At 45.2% G+C, this 16,514-nt stretch overlaps 1 protein-coding gene across 2 annotated transcripts; it reads left to right on the top strand.

Moving 5' to 3' along the window:
• Positions 1-1,660: 1,660 nt before the first annotated feature.
• LOC119354712 (MADS-box transcription factor 15-like) lies at positions 1,661-8,253 on the top strand. 2 transcript variants are annotated; one of them, XM_037621455.1, is made up of 8 exons: positions 1,661-1,845; positions 4,386-4,464; positions 6,771-6,835; positions 6,957-7,056; positions 7,270-7,311; positions 7,395-7,436; positions 7,516-7,706; positions 7,793-8,253. In XM_037621455.1, the coding sequence occupies exons 1-8, from the start codon at positions 1,661-1,663 to the stop codon at positions 7,911-7,913; spliced, it is 825 nt and encodes a 274-aa protein (XP_037477352.1). In that variant the 3' UTR covers positions 7,914-8,253. The 2 variants fall into 2 exon arrangements, with proteins under 2 accessions (XP_037477352.1, XP_037477353.1); XM_037621456.1 differs by having other exon boundaries at positions 7,796-7,913.
• The last annotated feature ends 8,261 nt before the right edge of the window (positions 8,254-16,514 follow it).

The following is a 16,514-nucleotide window of genomic DNA, read 5'->3' as shown; positions in this document are numbered from 1 at the left end:
ACATGAGAGTGTGACTCCCACTAGCTAGATGGGGAGGGTTAGTTGCTGTAGCTACTTTAACTATCAGTTGTTATAGTTGACCGTACATACTATTTAACTTTATGCATGTTTTGTATTTGAAATATATGCGCAACACTATTTGATTACTAGTGTTTAAACTATCCACTGAACCCAACCGTATGTGTTTTATGTTTGAACTATATGCATGGTTGTTTCACCGTATGTTTACTAGACTATTTAAATTATCCAATGCCCTAGCTATATGTATTTTATATTTGAACTATATGCATGGTTGTAGCGCTATTTAATTACTATAATTTTTGAATATCCAAAGAATTACCTAGCTATATACCTGATGTTTGTTTATTTTTTTCAACATGAATGCAGGAAATTGATCCCTCGTGTGCCACCTGTGGGGCCATCAGATGCCACCCGTGAGGCCATCAGATGCCAAAAGAATAAGAAGTTCTTCGTAGATCTTCTAGATGAATTCGTAACTACAATGGTATATTTTTGTTCAACATGTTGTGACTGAGTTTCATAGTTGCGACCAAAATTGTTTGATTGAAGTTTCTTTTTAATTTTTCTCAATTCATCCCTTGCGGGCAAGGAGTGACTTCCTAGAGAGGTTTAACGTTGAGCTTGATGCAACTATCAAATTTCAGTGCACCCTCATGAAGATGCAAACGACTCAGAACTTCACTTGCCTTCTCACCAACGAGACACACCGTACCTATTTCGGTTTCCCTGGTTGGAGATACCTTGCACGTGCCTATGGGATGGAAGCTAGAGAGAGGGCAACGTTCTACCTCGATTATGATTGTGAGAAGAACATGATGTACTACAGGCCTGTTGGCACTCCTGGTTCTGATACTCCAGACTACGACTCTAATTCCAACTGTTAAATTATTTAGTTAGTAGGCATGGTATCTACTCATAATATGCTAGTATTTTGTTGAATTTTTGTTGAACACGTGTTACATGTATGTACTTGCTACTAGCCATACTACGTTAATTAGTACTTTGTTGAAGTTAAATGTTGTCATTTAGCTCTATTTAGTGATGTCAAACTTAAAAGGGTCATATTTTGAATAGAGCAAAGTAATAATGAGGGGAAAAAACTTTATGTGATTTCCCCACCAGTCAAATAGGTTCCAGTCAAGAGAGATAAAGAGGGACCAACCTAAGAGACAAGAAAGCGGAGATACCCAAAGGCAGATTTAGAAAGGAAAGGAAGTGAAGAGGGGCTGGCCTGCGTTTGGGTTCGACCGTACGAGGTGCAGACCCATCACACATGGGAAGCGGGCGATGGATGGAGGAGTTCAACCTGCGCTGCCATTTTTTTATGTGCTTGCCGCCGCTGCTGCTACCACTATAAACACAATAGAGAGAGAGAGAGACTGAGACTGAGCGTGTGGGGCCATTTTAGGCGTCTCAGCCAATAGACGCTCGACAGCATACCGCGGCCGGAACCACACTCGATCGCACCCTCCCCCAATTACACCACAAATCCATCCATCCTCTTCCTCTCCCATCTTTAAAGCTGCATCCCATCTCCCCTCACCGCCGCGGCGAGCCAGCGACGTCTCGCCTCCTCCCACCCCGGCCGCCGTGCGCGCCATAGACACAAGAGCCGACAGCTAGATCGCGAAATCAGGATATGGGTCGCGGCAAGGTGCAGCTGAAGCGGATAGAGAACAAGATAAATCGGCAGGTGACCTTCTCCAAGCGCCGCAACGGGCTCCTGAAGAAGGCGCACGAGATCTCCGTCCTCTGTGACGCGGAGGTCGCCGTCATCGTCTTCTCCCCCAAAGGCAAGCTCTATGAGTACGCCACCGACTCCAGGTAGCTCCCCACCCACGCCTATATTAGCTTCCATCTCGATCCATTTCCATTTCTGCCTCTGCTTGCTATATGCCCATGCCGCTGCTGCATCGCACATACATATAGGGAGGGAGGTAATACCGTACCGCCGTACGCTCCGCTCTTCCTCCGCCAGCTGCATCGTAGCTCTTGCCGTTTCTGGCCTTTGATGCCATGGCGCCGGAAAAGCTCCCTGTCGGTTTTGCCATTTCTGGCATCGATCCATCTCCATGTGCTCATCGGTTTGGTGTCCGTACCGCATGTGCTTCCTCACTTGTTTCTACTGCTAGCCCCAGCCCTGCCTATTCTGAGTTTGTGTGCTACAGGCGATGATTTTATGCTGCTGCTGCAGTTGCTTGCTTATTTTGGGTAACGATTTGATTTTCTCCTCAGTCCTCACTCACTAGCTGGCTCGTCTTCTCGGATTTCCTTTCTCGTGCTCCCCACTTTTGCCTTTTCCTCTTGCCTCCGACTGATCCTTTCCTTTTTTGGGATCCACGGCCGCCTTTCTTTCTTTAATTCACATTCACCTATACCCCGCCTAGGACAATATGTATGTGACACGAGAAGGCAGATTATATTATACTGAGCCCCAGCCCCCGCGCGTAATTAGATGATTTTTGTCCCTTTCTTCATCCACATCGTTCTAGACTCGATTGTACTACAAGGAGTATTTTATTCGCTTTCTAGTTCCCGTCCAGTGATTTGGCTTTTTCTTGTGACCAAAAATCACATGCGTTTTTTTGGGTGTTTTTTAAGCTATCAAATAATAATCACAGCTTCCAAGAAGTGAGCTGGACAGTGAGCCAGTGACAGACATGCATGTAATGCACGGAGCTCGGTGAATTAATCGCCTCGCATCTTCTTCTGCCTCTCTAGACATGCAGTGAACCCGACTTATGCATGGTACATCGCTACGTACGTCTTTGTTAAACTATACCAAAAAAAAATCCCTCTTCTTACTCTTCTTCAGTTCTTGCCAAGCAGTGAGATGGATCTGGCTCTTCTTTGATCTTCTTCTTCTTCTCTTTCCTCTTACTCCTATTTATTTCTCTCCCTCTTTGCCTCTTTGATGCTACCCCTACCCTCTAGGTCAATCTTTGCTAGCTCGGTTTTATTTGGTAGAAATAAGATAGACCAGCTTCACAGCTAGATACAGTATAGTAGTACTGGATCTTTGCTTTGTTCATTGATAGGGAGCAATTCGCAATCTTCTATTGAAGAGAGAAATAAAGGTGTACGATGTAAATCGCTAATGATGAAACTATTTGCTGTAACACAACATATACTTTAGCCCCTCTCAATTCCGTGTACAACAGTTTTGTGTTGTACAACGACTCGTACGTACGGTAACAGTATGCATGTATGTATTCGGCACTTTTATGCCTGTTTTCAAGTGCTTTATTTCCAATATACATATATGTCCGTTGCGTCTCATCTCTTTCTTCCCTCTTTGAGATATATGGTCTATATAAGGCATGGGTACCTACGTGCCACATATACAAGACGACCTGGCCTCTCTCTGGGAAAATTAAAGGAATTAATGCTTCAGGCTTCTGGAACCCCTTCACTAATTCTCTCTCTATATAATCCAGATAAATAGGCTGCACATCTCTATAGTCTATATTTTCGTGTGCCAAAACCAGTGAGGTTCAAGATGGTGGGATATTGTGTTGACCGTACGTACAAACATACGGATTAAGAGCTTCTTTTGTTGCATATAGTACAGTACGTAATATTCTCTATGTATGAAACTACGAAGGGGGCTGGTGCAAACTATCACCTTGGCTGTTTTACAAGAACAGAAGTAGCTAGCTCTATAAGGTTCCTCTACAATTGTTCAGTTTAGGATCGCAATCCAGTTCCCGCGGTACTGCTGCTACAGCCATCCATTCAACTCATTGTTGATAAATTTTTCTTGCCACAGCATCATGCATGCATGTCCTGTAATGCTTCAATCATTATCAACAAACCTTGATATCACATGTGTGCTATATGTATTCCTTTTATCAAGGATTCATGGTTCTTCTATACAGCTTCACTGCTTTCTTAAAGATGGGTGAGATATATGTTTTGTGTGTGCACTCTTTGAAGCTGGCATCCTGTTTCCAAGGCAATCAAGACTGATATTACAACACTTTGAACAGTAAAGGAGCACTGTCAGTCCAAACAGTAACTTCAGATCTGGAGCTTGTTGGGAATTTCTTATTTTTCATTGCTCGGGCCATGGCATAGTGGCTCTTTTTTTTGGGGTTTGTGATAAGCTATTGCATTTATTATATTTTCTTGCAAAAATAACTTGGGTATGCTTCTTAGTGCTGGTTTCCGAATTAGAAGGATGCCAAGCATTGTACTCCAATACAATGCTAAGCCTTGTACTGATTTTCGAAGGCATAATTAGTACTCAAATAATTGTTCTTAAGCATTGTACTAATTAGTACTACTAATTATGGGTTGCAAATGACCGGGATTTGATTGTCCTCAAAAGGCATGGACTGACATGGTGTGAGTTTTCCTTGCAGCATGGACAAAATTCTTGAACGTTATGAGCGCTACTCTTATGCTGAAAAGGCTCTTATTTCAGCTGAATCTGAAAGTGAGGTATAAGCAATTTGCTGCTTTCGCTATTATGATGATTACTCTTGCTGCTTTCATATATTTTGAATCGGGGAGGTTGCCCATGTTACATTGCACAAGCATTTCAGCACATCTCCTTCACATAAACATCATATCTGAATTAACCTTCTTGTTGTTGGATTGTCCAAACAGAGAAAGTTAGTTATGAATAATTATACTTTTTGAGAAATTCAGAATCACCTTACATTTTTTGTTAATGACTTTAAATTACATTTCTTTAGGATACTCTACTATATAGCTTAACATTCCTCAAGTGAAAAGGGGTTTTGTCGACCCACAGATGAGCTTTCGAAATGTGTAGCATTCACATGTCCTTAAACTGATTAATCCCCTTCATCTCGGATTTTGTCTCACCAAGAAAACTTGTAATGTGTGGATGCTCTAGTTCGGCAACCTATGTTAAATACAAGTGGGAATGAATTTCTAGTTGCAAACTTACCGGCAGATAAGATCGTTTAGTAAGGATGAAAAGAACCTAGTAAACACTAGAAGAGTTTGCTAAACTGGTATTGGATATCATCCTCCTTCACATTTTTATTAAATTCGGCCACCTAGGTAAATGAACGAAGAGATCATTGATGGGCATGTGTATTCATCATCTTTGAATGATGTCCACTATACATAGAAATAGTCATAGCATGCAGTATATAATACACAATATATGGGATGCATGAAATTATATGAAATTAGCATCTCCTCTAGATCAATCATAAATACATCACAGACAATATTTTTAACTATAAATTCTGTAAAATAAATATTGTATGTATACATTATAGGATACTAACAAATCAATCAAAATTATATGTTTTTGCCACAAACTTAACCTACCTAAGCTTCACAAAATAGCCTTTGTATTCACATTTCTTGTATTTGGCCCTTTCATAACCATTGTAAACCAACCACGGGTGACACAGTTGCATATGTTTTTGTACACATATGGAATTTACATGAACTTGGCTTGTAAGAGAAGGTTATTGAAGTAGAAGATGGCTGAGAAAGCTACGGACGCAAGCTAATTTATGCTTTTAAGCAGCAAGATACCCCTCCGTGTATTATTATTTCATTAAGCTTTTTTATCTTCACAAAAATTAAGTAATTTATAAAATGAAAATATCGACCATCGTTCTTACCATATTTTTGTCTGCTATCAACTATATGATTAAGAAAGGGCAGGATTATTTTGCTTATAAATACCTAAAATAAAACAACTACATTTGGTTATAGGTTTTTCATTTTAATTTTGTATGGTGTGTGAACTTTTGACGCTATATGTTCTGAAGGGTCCATTTTTTGTGTGTGGTTATTTTCTGATTGGGATATGGGGGGAGGGGGATTATTAAATCCGGTTTACACCCAATATATTTTACGGTAAACAAGTAGACATGGCTTGATGACTATGAATTTGGCTGAGCCTAAAATTCTCAGATAAACTTTGTTATGACCATGATATAAAAAGTTCAAAGTCGATGTCGTAATATATTTATTTTTCCACATTTTCTATTTTTTTATTATTTTCCTCACTTGCAACGTCCATCTCTTCGCTCCATCCAAATAAATCAAATCCGTCAAGTATTTGCTGTTAGTACCTCAGATCCACATGCGAGTACTGATTTTCTTTTCTTTACTTAATTTTTTCTACACATTGAACCTAAACATAGTTTTAGGCAATGATTTAATGATTACTTTACAGAAAAAGCCTAGGACTAGTTTGGTAGATGCTGCTGCTTCATAATACTGAATATCAGAAACATTATTAAGGTGTTCCTGCACTTCAATGGCTGAAACCTGTTATAATAGTTAAGAGCATCTTATGGTAAATTTCTGCTATTCCTACATGTCTGCTGTTCTAGTATCATTGTTAGCGACAAAATGCAAGAAGTGACGTGAAAAAAATGCAAGTGTGAGTGCCCGAAGGTAAATGTGAACTTCTCCTAAAATGGAAGCCTTATTTATCCCTCCTTCCAGGTCTATAAGGAGCGCATGGATTTTGGGATTCCCATTGACCATCAACTAGATCAATCATATGAGTTATGCGGCCTAGAAATTAGACCACTGTAAAATTAGACTCAAAATGCATTTACACCTTATAAACAAAGGAGGGAGTAGTTTGTCAACAGTTTCCTGTTCGTTTTCACATTACCTTACCATCTACTCACATTAAATAAGCATATTGATAGTGGTAGTTCCCTATAGCGGTAAAAGATGTTCTTAGTTACGTCCATTCTTGTACTTGCCTACCTCTGACAGAAAATAATTTTCCTGTACAGGGAAATTGGTGCCACGAATACAGGAAACTTAAGGCGAAGATTGAGACCATACAAAAATGTCACAAGTAATAATGAGTATTGAATTGAGATTTGAATTCTGAGTAATTGTGGAACTAGCATATAATTTTGCAGTATGAGCTGCTGAATTAAGATGATTTAAAGTAACTGGATTATATTATCCTGCAGGCACCTCATGGGAGAGGATCTGGATTCTCTGAATCTCAAAGAACTCCAACAACTGGAGCAGCAGCTGGAGAGTTCATTGAAGCACATCCGATCGAGAAAGGTTGTTATTTTCTAAGATTCAGTAGCCCACCTGAATTGTCTTAACTGGACTGAGGTGGACGTCAGATGCCAGCATTACATATGTGAATGTGGTCCTTGCATTCTGTTGCAAACCCTTTCCTTTTGGACTTTTGAGAATGTTATTATCTGGCATATAATTTCCAATGATAAAGTTTCCGATCATTTGTAACTGCAAACTTGCCTCTATTTGCAGAGCCATCTTATGATGGAGTCCATTTCTGAGCTACAGAAGAAGGTAACAACCAAACTTATTATCATCGATCCGCCTTCCATTATGATATAGCTAGTTTCATCTCATACTGTTGTTGCATGCTGCAGGAGAGGTCACTGCAGGAGGAGAACAAGGCCCTACAGAAGGAAGTAATTAAGCTGCCAAACAAAGCACCTATAATTACTTAACCACTGCCCGTTGCTGATCTAATCCTTCAATTTTCTCTAGCTGGTGGAGAGGCAGAAGGCGGCGGCCAGCAGGCAGCAGCAGCAGCAACAACAACAAATGCAGTGGGAGCACCAAGCCCAGACCCAAACCCATGCCCATACCCAAAACCAACCTCAAGCCCAGACCAGCTCATCATCTTCCAGTTTCATGATGAGGGATCAGCAGGCCCATGCCCCTCAACAGAACATTTGGTATGTACATGCCTACATTGACAATTCACTTAAGATACTATGCGTACATGTAATAACATGTACAGTTCATCTTCTTGTGTATGCAGCAGCTACCCGCCGGTGACGATGGGTGGGGAGGCAGCAGCGGCGGCAGCAGCGCCGGGGCAGCAGGCTCAGCTTCGTATTGGAGGGCTGCCTCCATGGATGCTGAGCCACCTCAACGCTTGAGGAAGAGGTTTAATTGCCATAGCAGCTGAAACAGCATTAATCGGCACACTAGCAATTAAGCTGCTATGGTTATGTTTGCTTGCCCCTACCCTTATATATATGATTTGCAAGGAAAAAAATGAGCAGAGAGATCAGGAATGCTGGTTCGCTGTATAATTTTGTTGCATGTTCAGCAACACGTACCAATTGATGCAAACATGCATGCTTAGCAACCAACCAATTACCTTAGCATGGATGACTTGCTTGGCTTAATTATGGAAAGCTAGGTTGCATGATGACGTGTGTATATATATGATATATTTTTATATTTTATCTGAAATCTAAATGGGTGAATGAATAAGGCCAGGTTCAAGGCTGTGAGATCAGCCATCCCTTGGCCCCGCTGCATGTAATTTCTGCCAACATGGAGGCCCTAGAGGTAAAGCCATCTCTTCGTGAAGATGTATATACATATGGTTCTAGAATCTACGTAGATAGAAAGGAATGTCACGTCTAGAGGTAAAACAGGCAATAATACTGCAGAGACGTCAACACTATCTCTACCATCGTGTATAGCTATGCTTTTGTTTTGTCCCTATAAGTGATACCAGAATGTACAAACGATAACATGCATTCCCTGCCTTTCTTGTGTTTTAATCCTTCCAATGAATAGTAGGTTGTTTTTCTTCATATGCATACCCTACATATATATGCACAATCGTACTTATAAGATTTCTCTAACTAGTTTTTTGCCACCACTTTATAGATAAAGCACCAACCAAGTCCATACAATACATTTTTTTTTGAAAAGGGGGGCTCCCTGGTTTTTGCATCGGAACGATGCATACGGTCAAGTTTATAAATAAGCAGATAGGTTCAACAAGGTTTTAAAGTCTCAAACGAGAGTAAAGGAAAGCTCACAAAGAGCCAAAGAGCCAATAACAAACTAGCCAAAAAGCCACAACCGGCTGGCATAAGAAAGATAGGAGAACTAATTGCCTATCCTATTACATGACCGCCATCCAAATCGGTTGAAAATATCCCGTGCTACCATCTCCCATCGGATAGATCCAGTAACCAAACGCTCCCTGGCCTCCGTCGGAGTGAGTAGCGATCACATAGGGATTAACGCAGTGGCTCGGAAGATAACCTACAAAAAATGAATATTTGTTGTTCTGTTAAAAAACAAATCATTTCTGCAGTTCCAGACTGCCCACAATAAAGCACATACTCCTACGCAAATGTGTCTCGCTGTTTCGGACTCTATCCCGTTAAGCCACGTTCCAAATAACGTGCTGACAGAATTCGGAGGAGTAATGTTAAAGGCTATGTGCACCGTCCGCCATAGAACTTTGGCCAATGGGCAATCAAGAAAAAGGTGTTTGATAGTTTTATCCCGATTATAAAAACTACACCTAGTAGGTCCTGTCCAGTTACGCTTTGCCAAATTGTCCTTAGTTAAGATGACTTGTTTATGTACAAACCACATAAACACTTTAATTTTCAAAGGACTTTGACTTTCCAAACATATTTGGAACTAGGAATGGGGCTGGAATTGATATCATTGAGATACATTGATTTAACTGTAAACTCTCCAGACCTAGTAAGCTTCCAGCGTAATTGATCGGGCTGTTGAGACATCTGAACCTCCATCAGTCTACTCACTAAATGGAGCCACACTTCCCAATGATTACCGGCTAGCGTCCTCCTAAACTGAATATTAAGGAGGATGGACTGAAGTATCGTTGCAACGAAAGCATCACGTCGTTGAACAATACTAAACAGACGGGTATTGAAGCGCAAGGGGGTCTCTCCGAGCCAAGTATCCTCCCAGAATCGCGTGTTAGCGCCATTGCCGGTTATAAACTTTGTCCTATTGAAAAAGGCTAATTTGACTCTCATAAGCCCTTTCCAAAAAGGCGAGTTCGTCAGCCTCGCTGTCACCTGGGACAAAGTTTTGAAGTGAAGATACTTACTACATAGAATCTGCGCCCATGTGGCATCAGTCTCTACAGATAATTTAGACAGCCACTTGCTGAGAAGACATCTGTTCTTGACTTCAAGATTTTCAATGCCAAGACCCCCTTGGTCTTTCGGTCGACAAATAATATCCCATTTGGCGAGTCTGTATTTTCTTTTCAGTTCATCGCTTTGCCAGAAGAATCGGGATCGATAGAAGTCGAGCCTTTTCCTAACTCCAACTGGGACTTCGAAGAAAGACAAGAGAAACATAGGCATACTCGTGAGAACCAAATTAATCAGAATTAATCGGCCTCCGTATGACATGAGCTTGCCCTTCCAGCAACTCAGTTTCTTCTCAAAACGATCCTCGATACACTTCCATTCTCTGTTTGTCAGCTTACGATGGTGAATTGGTATACCTAAATACATAAAAGGTAAAGTCCCCAATTCGCACCCAAACAATTGCCTATAAGCCTCTTGTTCCTCATTGGCTCTTCCAAAACAGAACAATTCGCTTTTGTGAAAATTAATCTTTAACCCGGTCAATTGTTCAAATAAGCATAACACCAGCTTCATATTTCTCACTTTTGCCAAGTCATACTCCATAAATATGATCGTATCATCGGCGTACTGTAGGATAGACACACCTCACTAGATGAGGTACCAAGCCACCCACCTGATCAGCCTCCTTAGCCCTTCCTATTAGAATTGCCAACATATCAACTACAATGTTGAACAAAATAGGAGACATCGGATCCCCTTGTCTCATGCCCTTATGTGTCTGGAAATAATGACCTATGTCGTCATTCAGTTTAATTCCAACACTCCCTTTTTGCGTGAAAGATTCTACCTGGCGTCGCCAGGCTTCATCAAAACTTTTCATACGTAAGGCCTGTTGAAGGAAAGGCCTTTGACTTTATCGTACGCTTTCTCGAAATCCACCTTGAAAACAACTCCATCTAGTTTTTTCATGTGAATTTCGTGGAGCTTTCCATGAAGGACCACAACCCCTTCTAGGATGTTTCTGTCCGGCATGAAAGCAGTTTGGGAATGTTGCACCACAGAATGCGCAATCTGCGTGAGCCTATTAGTCCCAACCTTGGTGAAAATTGAAACTAACGTTGAGAAGACAGATCGGCCTGAACTACTCAATTCTCACAGCCTTTGTTTTCTTAGGAAGCAAGGTTATCGTTCCAAAGTTGAGGTGAAATAACTGAAGCTGTCCAGAGAATAAATCATGGAACATCGGTAACAAATCCCCCTTAATAATATGCCAACATTTTTTATAGAATTCCGCCGGAAATCCATCCGTCCCTAGAGCCTTATTGTTTTTCATCTGTGTAATGGCTTCAAACACCTCTTTCTCGGAAAAAGGGCAATCAAAATATCATTCTCATCAGCAGCAAGTTGAGGCACATCCTCAATCCTAGACTCATCCAGGGATACACAATTATCCTCCGGAGGCCCAAACAATTGCTTGTAGTATTCAGTTATGTATAATTTTACGTTTTCCTGTCCTAAAATCGTTCCTTCATCTTGTTCAAGCCGAAAGATTCTCTTCTTTCTGTGCTTGCCATTAGCGATCATGTGAAAGAATTGAGTGTTCGCGTCCCCCTGGACAACTTTGCAAATCTTAGCCCGCAGCATCCACTTTAATTCCTCTTCACGGAGAAGCTCTTTCAATCTCATCTCTGCCTCAAGTTTAGCATGAAGCTCCGTGGCTTGCAAAATTGTGGACTCGGCTTTTAAATCTAGGGACTGAATAAGTGTAAGGAGCCTTTCCTTTTCGACCTTATAAATCCCACTAAGATGCTTAGCCCACCCACGCAAGAAACTTCTCAAGTGCCTTATCTTATTCTGCCAGCGCTCAACCGAAGTCCTACCTCCTACATCTTTAGCCCATTCCCTGGCTATCAGATCCAAGAAGCCTTCTCGATCAAACCATGCCAGCTCGAATGAAAAGGAGTTTTTGTTCCCCATGTGAGTTGGCTCACCAGAGTCCACAAATAAAGGCGTGTGGTCAGAAATACCACGCGAAAGTGCCTGGACCATTACCAAAGGAAATTTCTGTTCCCATTCGACGCTCGCTAGGACTCGATCCAGCTTCTCAAACGTCGGATTTGGCAAAGTATTAGCCCAGGTGAAGTTTCTACCCGAAAGCTCTTTCTCTCTCAGATCCAAACTTTCAATAATGGTATTGAACATAAACGACCACCTGCCGTCGAAGTTATCATTGTTCTTTTCCTCTCTCTCCTCCTGATGATGTTGAAATCACCCCCAACCAGGAATAGGAGCTGCTCAGAGCCGCAAATTCGAACAAGATCCTCCAAGAACTCTGGTTTGAGTTCGGGCTGCGCGGCACCATAAACCGCCACCAGAGCCTAATTAAACCCATCAACTTTCGGCCTAACCTGAAACTTAACTGCAAAATCTCCCATCACTACACTTCGGACTTCCAGCAAATCGCATCTCACTCCAAGTAAGATCCCACCCGATCTTCCTCTCGGAGGCAGGCAATGCCAATCGAAATCGACACCTCCCGATAAAGTACTAAGAAACTGGGGCGAAAAATTATCTCTACCAGTTTCCGAGAGAGCAATAAAATCCAACCTATGCTCGATAGATGCATCTGCAAGAAACCTTCTTTTAGCCAAGTCTTTCAGACCTCTGCTATTTCAAAAGATTCCTTTCATATTTCATCATGAATTTTTTAGTAGTACGGATCCTAGCACTCCTACGCACCGCTGAAGCAGGGTAAATCTTCCGCTTCCACTTGTGTTTAGGTTTGTTTTGATCCTCCACCCGGTCCTCACAACCAGGCTCCGTGGACCGAACTACGGTAGCCTCAAAAGTGTCATCCTCTTCCTCTGACTCAGGAATGGATGGTGTAAGATCCACACAAAAATTATCGAGCACCCTGACCCCCAACACATCTATATCTGCATCATTCATGGGTTTAACCGCTGCTAAGTTTCGAATCATTTCTAAAGCGCGTTCCACTTCCAAATCCAGTATATCATTTACGGAGTTAAAAATTTCACTATCATTACTACGTAGTGAAACTCCTAATTGATTTGCATTATTAATAATCTCATTATTAGAAAAATGCAGAATGGAATTAGAAGTGTTGACGGACATACCCATAGTGACTCAATGTCACGAAGCTTGGCCGCCCTCATGGCGCACCGCTGCTGCATGTCATCAACCTCCGGATGATCCTGGAGATGACAGCTCATTCGTCGCCCCGCAGAGACCGGATCCGGAATCCCTCCAAAGGCAATGACCTCCTCCCGAGTGACCCCCTCGGAGTAAGGCCTCCGGCGTCACCCCCAGCACACCACGGCGGGGATCTCCACGGCCCCACCGACTTCGGCCTCGAACCGTGGCCCTGGGATGCCGGCGCGCCGGGGGAGGGAAGCGCGTGGGCCGCCTGCCCGTACTCCCCACCCGTCCCAACCCTCTGGCTAGAGGGAGTCGCCGGCGCCACAGGGGGTGCAGCCTCCCTAGCCTCCAAAGGGGAAGAGGGGGCCGAGGCCACCTGCCCGGACCCCCTCCCCTAAGCACAACCGCCATTTGCAGCTCCGGCGCCGCGAGAGGAGAAGAAGGAGCCGAGGCCACCTGCCCCGGACTCCCTCCCCTAGGGACAGCCTCCATCATCGACTCCGTCTCCCGAGGTGAGACAACAGGGAGAGCGGGAGAAAGAGGGGCCACCTGCCCAAGCTCCGTCCCTCCCCCGACTGAGGTCTTCATAGAGACAATCCCCTCCGAGCCTCCGAGCATGGGACTATCAGTAGCATCAAAATCCAGGGTAGGTAGCGTGCGCTCAAACACGTCATCGGACTCCATCCGGTCACTCCAGAGTCTGGGAGGAGCAGAAGCCAGCTCAAATGACCCAAATCTCGGATAGCTCATTGGCACCGAAGGGGATGGTGCCGTCCCGTCCCTGGGCGTTTGAGAAACGGGCCCCGATCCGTTGGACAACTCTCGTCCAGCATCATCGACTGGTGCCTCCTTAGCACCTGAGCTGTCATATCCCTTGTGCATATCTACATCAGTCCCATTGATAGCCTCAGCGAAAAGAGCAGCATCCTCAAACTCAACCTCAAGGTTGAAAATCTGTCCCCTATATGTCCACTTAACCACATCAGGCACGAACTCAATATCCAGAACACTCACCAATAGTTGGGCCACCCCGTGAGCTCGGGTAAAGGCCATATCTACTCTCTCAGTTTTCCCAACCATGATTCCCAAGCTAGCCACGACCCGAGAATCCTGCATCGGCTTCGAGGGAGCCCCGGAAAAATGTGACCATACCTAGGTAAGCGGCTTGCCCTGTGGCTGAACCTTGTTCCACTCATGGAACTCCAGGATGCATTCAGTGCCAGGCACTCTGCATAACCCAAAACTCAGAAGTCTCTTCAAATCCTCAACAGAAGGGAAGTCAGCCTTAAACATGTTGGCCTCGAGACTAACTAGCTCCCACTGGAAGTCACCTGGAGCTAACTCCTTAAGCCTCTGCACAATCTGAGTCTCAGAGACATCTCCTTTGGTAACTTTCACAACCCTAGCGGTCAAACTCTGGTTCTCCTCTGGGATCTCCCTCGCACTAGGAGACTCAAAGAACATCAACTCAGCATAGTATACTCCATAAATTGTAAGAGTCGGCATCTGATGACGCAAAATCGATCATTCCCCCGTATCATGTGCTGGCTTGCCGCAAGAATCACAAAGCTCAGCCACGCATTCAGCAATAAAGTGGCCCTTCTCGCCACAACGATAGGACAACATCTTCTCCTTCTTATGCGCCCACTTGGACGCTTTATCCGAGTCTGCCCTGTCTGCCTCCTCGACCGAGCCTGACGCTGTGGTCACAGTCCCAGGTACCTCAGCATTGGCCAGCGCCGTCACCACGTCCATAGCCTGACTGGACAGTTCCTGCGTCTGACTGGGATCGGCTTCCCCGTTGGAGGCCGTCTGCTCGACGACTACAGGCTGAGGAGGCTGTCGGTGACGGTATCAACCTTGACCACCACGATGACCATGGTATCCACCTCGCTGTCGATAGTCAGGGCCAGACGCCCCCTCAACAAAACCACCCGGAGGGCCAAGAAAAGGTCTCTTAGCAGTACCATCGCTCTGCCAAGCATATCTGCAGCCACCACCCGTCGATGACGAACCACGGTGTTGGGCATCACCATGCGCAGTGTAACCATCGTCCCCCCACTATCCCCGGGGCTGTCCATTAGCACCTCCGGCATCCACGTTTTGATGCGGCGGTGCATGTGTCTGCACCGGCCCAGGCCGTTTTTGCGCCGGCCTCGCGACATAGTGAGGCAGCGGCGCAGCGCGAGGCTGATGACTGGTCGTCACAACCTGGTTTCCGGGCAGAGTCAGTCTCATTCCTTGCGCACCACCCCGCCCCGCAGCAGCAACCATAGCCGGGCCCTGCATCGTCGGCCGAGGACCATGAGCCGGCCCGCCCCGACCCACAGCTGGCACCGCAACAGGGCCCTGCACCGGCGGCCGAGCCCCGAGGTGGCCACCTCCGTGACCCGCAGCGGCCTGCGCTGTCCCGACGACCACCGGAGGTCTAGGGCCTGGTATAGTCGCGACACCACACCCAAAGCCAGCAGGCGGTGGCGGCGCAACCCCGGCACGGCCAGCACCAGCCGACACCGACGGTTTCTTCCCCGACGGCGCACCAGCCCCTCGGCCAGCCATGGCGACAAGGGGAGGGATCTGTTTCGCGCGCCCAGGACCACAGGAGGGAAACCCCGGCTTCCCGCGTCGATGAACCCTAGCTAGCGACGAAGAAGAACAAGCAGAAGAACGATCGATCGATCCGCTGCATGTGTCGGCGCCGCCAATATGGGTGCGAACCGGATTAGCCTGGGCCTCATACCCAGCTATCCTCGGCCCAGCCAATTTCGGCATAGAGACAGTCAGAACCGGCCCATCGCGGCACATGATGGAATTCAAACGAGACACACGAGCCGCCCTGATCCCGATCGTCGGGTTTGCCGGTGTGAATGCCGTGGTCACCGCCGGCGCCGGTCCAGCCACTGCCCGGCGTGTGTTTTCTTCCTCCTCTTAACTGTAATCCACGAATCTGGATGAATCATATAGAAAAGCGTTAGGTTTGGAAGACTTACCTTAGGCAGGGGCCCCTTCCATGGCCTGATCGCCGTCGCCGCCGTTCTCCGATGAACTACGCGACGGATCATCTCCCTCTTCTCTCCCGCGTGAAGTCCAACTCTAGCCGGATCGTCGGGGGGCAAGACCTTGTCGACCTTCGTTGCCACTTCGTCTTCGTCGTAGCCGGAGTTAAAGAACTCGCTGATGAGATCCGATGGCGTCGGCGACGGCGGGGAAGCCGCCGGGATCGCATCCCCGTCCCCATCTTCATCGTCCTCATTGGAGTCGGCCAGGGCCCAAAACCGGCCGCCGACTCGCCGTCGATCCCCAGAAGATGGGGGCGGCGCACCCGTGATCGCCGCTCTGGTCGCCCCTGCAGTCGCACTCATCCTAGCTGGAAGGTTTCTTCAATCCGTCAATACATACAATAAGTTATTCAAATACAAGGAAACTAAATAATAAATTAGTTGGGGCAACATCACAGATACGCCCAAAAGCGAAACAACAAATCGATACAAGACACCT

Source organism: Triticum dicoccoides, chromosome 2A (genome assembly GCF_002162155.2).
Source record: "Triticum dicoccoides isolate Atlit2015 ecotype Zavitan chromosome 2A, WEW_v2.0, whole genome shotgun sequence".
In the NCBI taxonomy this organism is placed as follows: Eukaryota; Viridiplantae; Streptophyta; class Magnoliopsida; order Poales; family Poaceae; genus Triticum; species Triticum dicoccoides.
Note: the sequence above shows the minus strand (reverse complement) of the source record. Positions and strands in the feature narration are given on the sequence as shown.

Excerpts from the sequence above, each read along its gene's own strand:
- LOC119354712 (XM_037621455.1), top strand. The coding sequence starts at position 1,661 with ATGGGTCGCGGCAAGGTGCAGCTGAAGCGGATAGAGAACAAGATAAAT. Across the intron at positions 4,465-6,770 it reads CAGCTGAATCTGAAAGTGAG|GGAAATTGGTGCCACGAATA; the intron begins GTATAAGCAATT and ends TTTCCTGTACAG. Across the intron at positions 7,707-7,792 it reads GCCCCTCAACAGAACATTTG|CAGCTACCCGCCGGTGACGA; the intron begins GTATGTACATGC and ends TTGTGTATGCAG.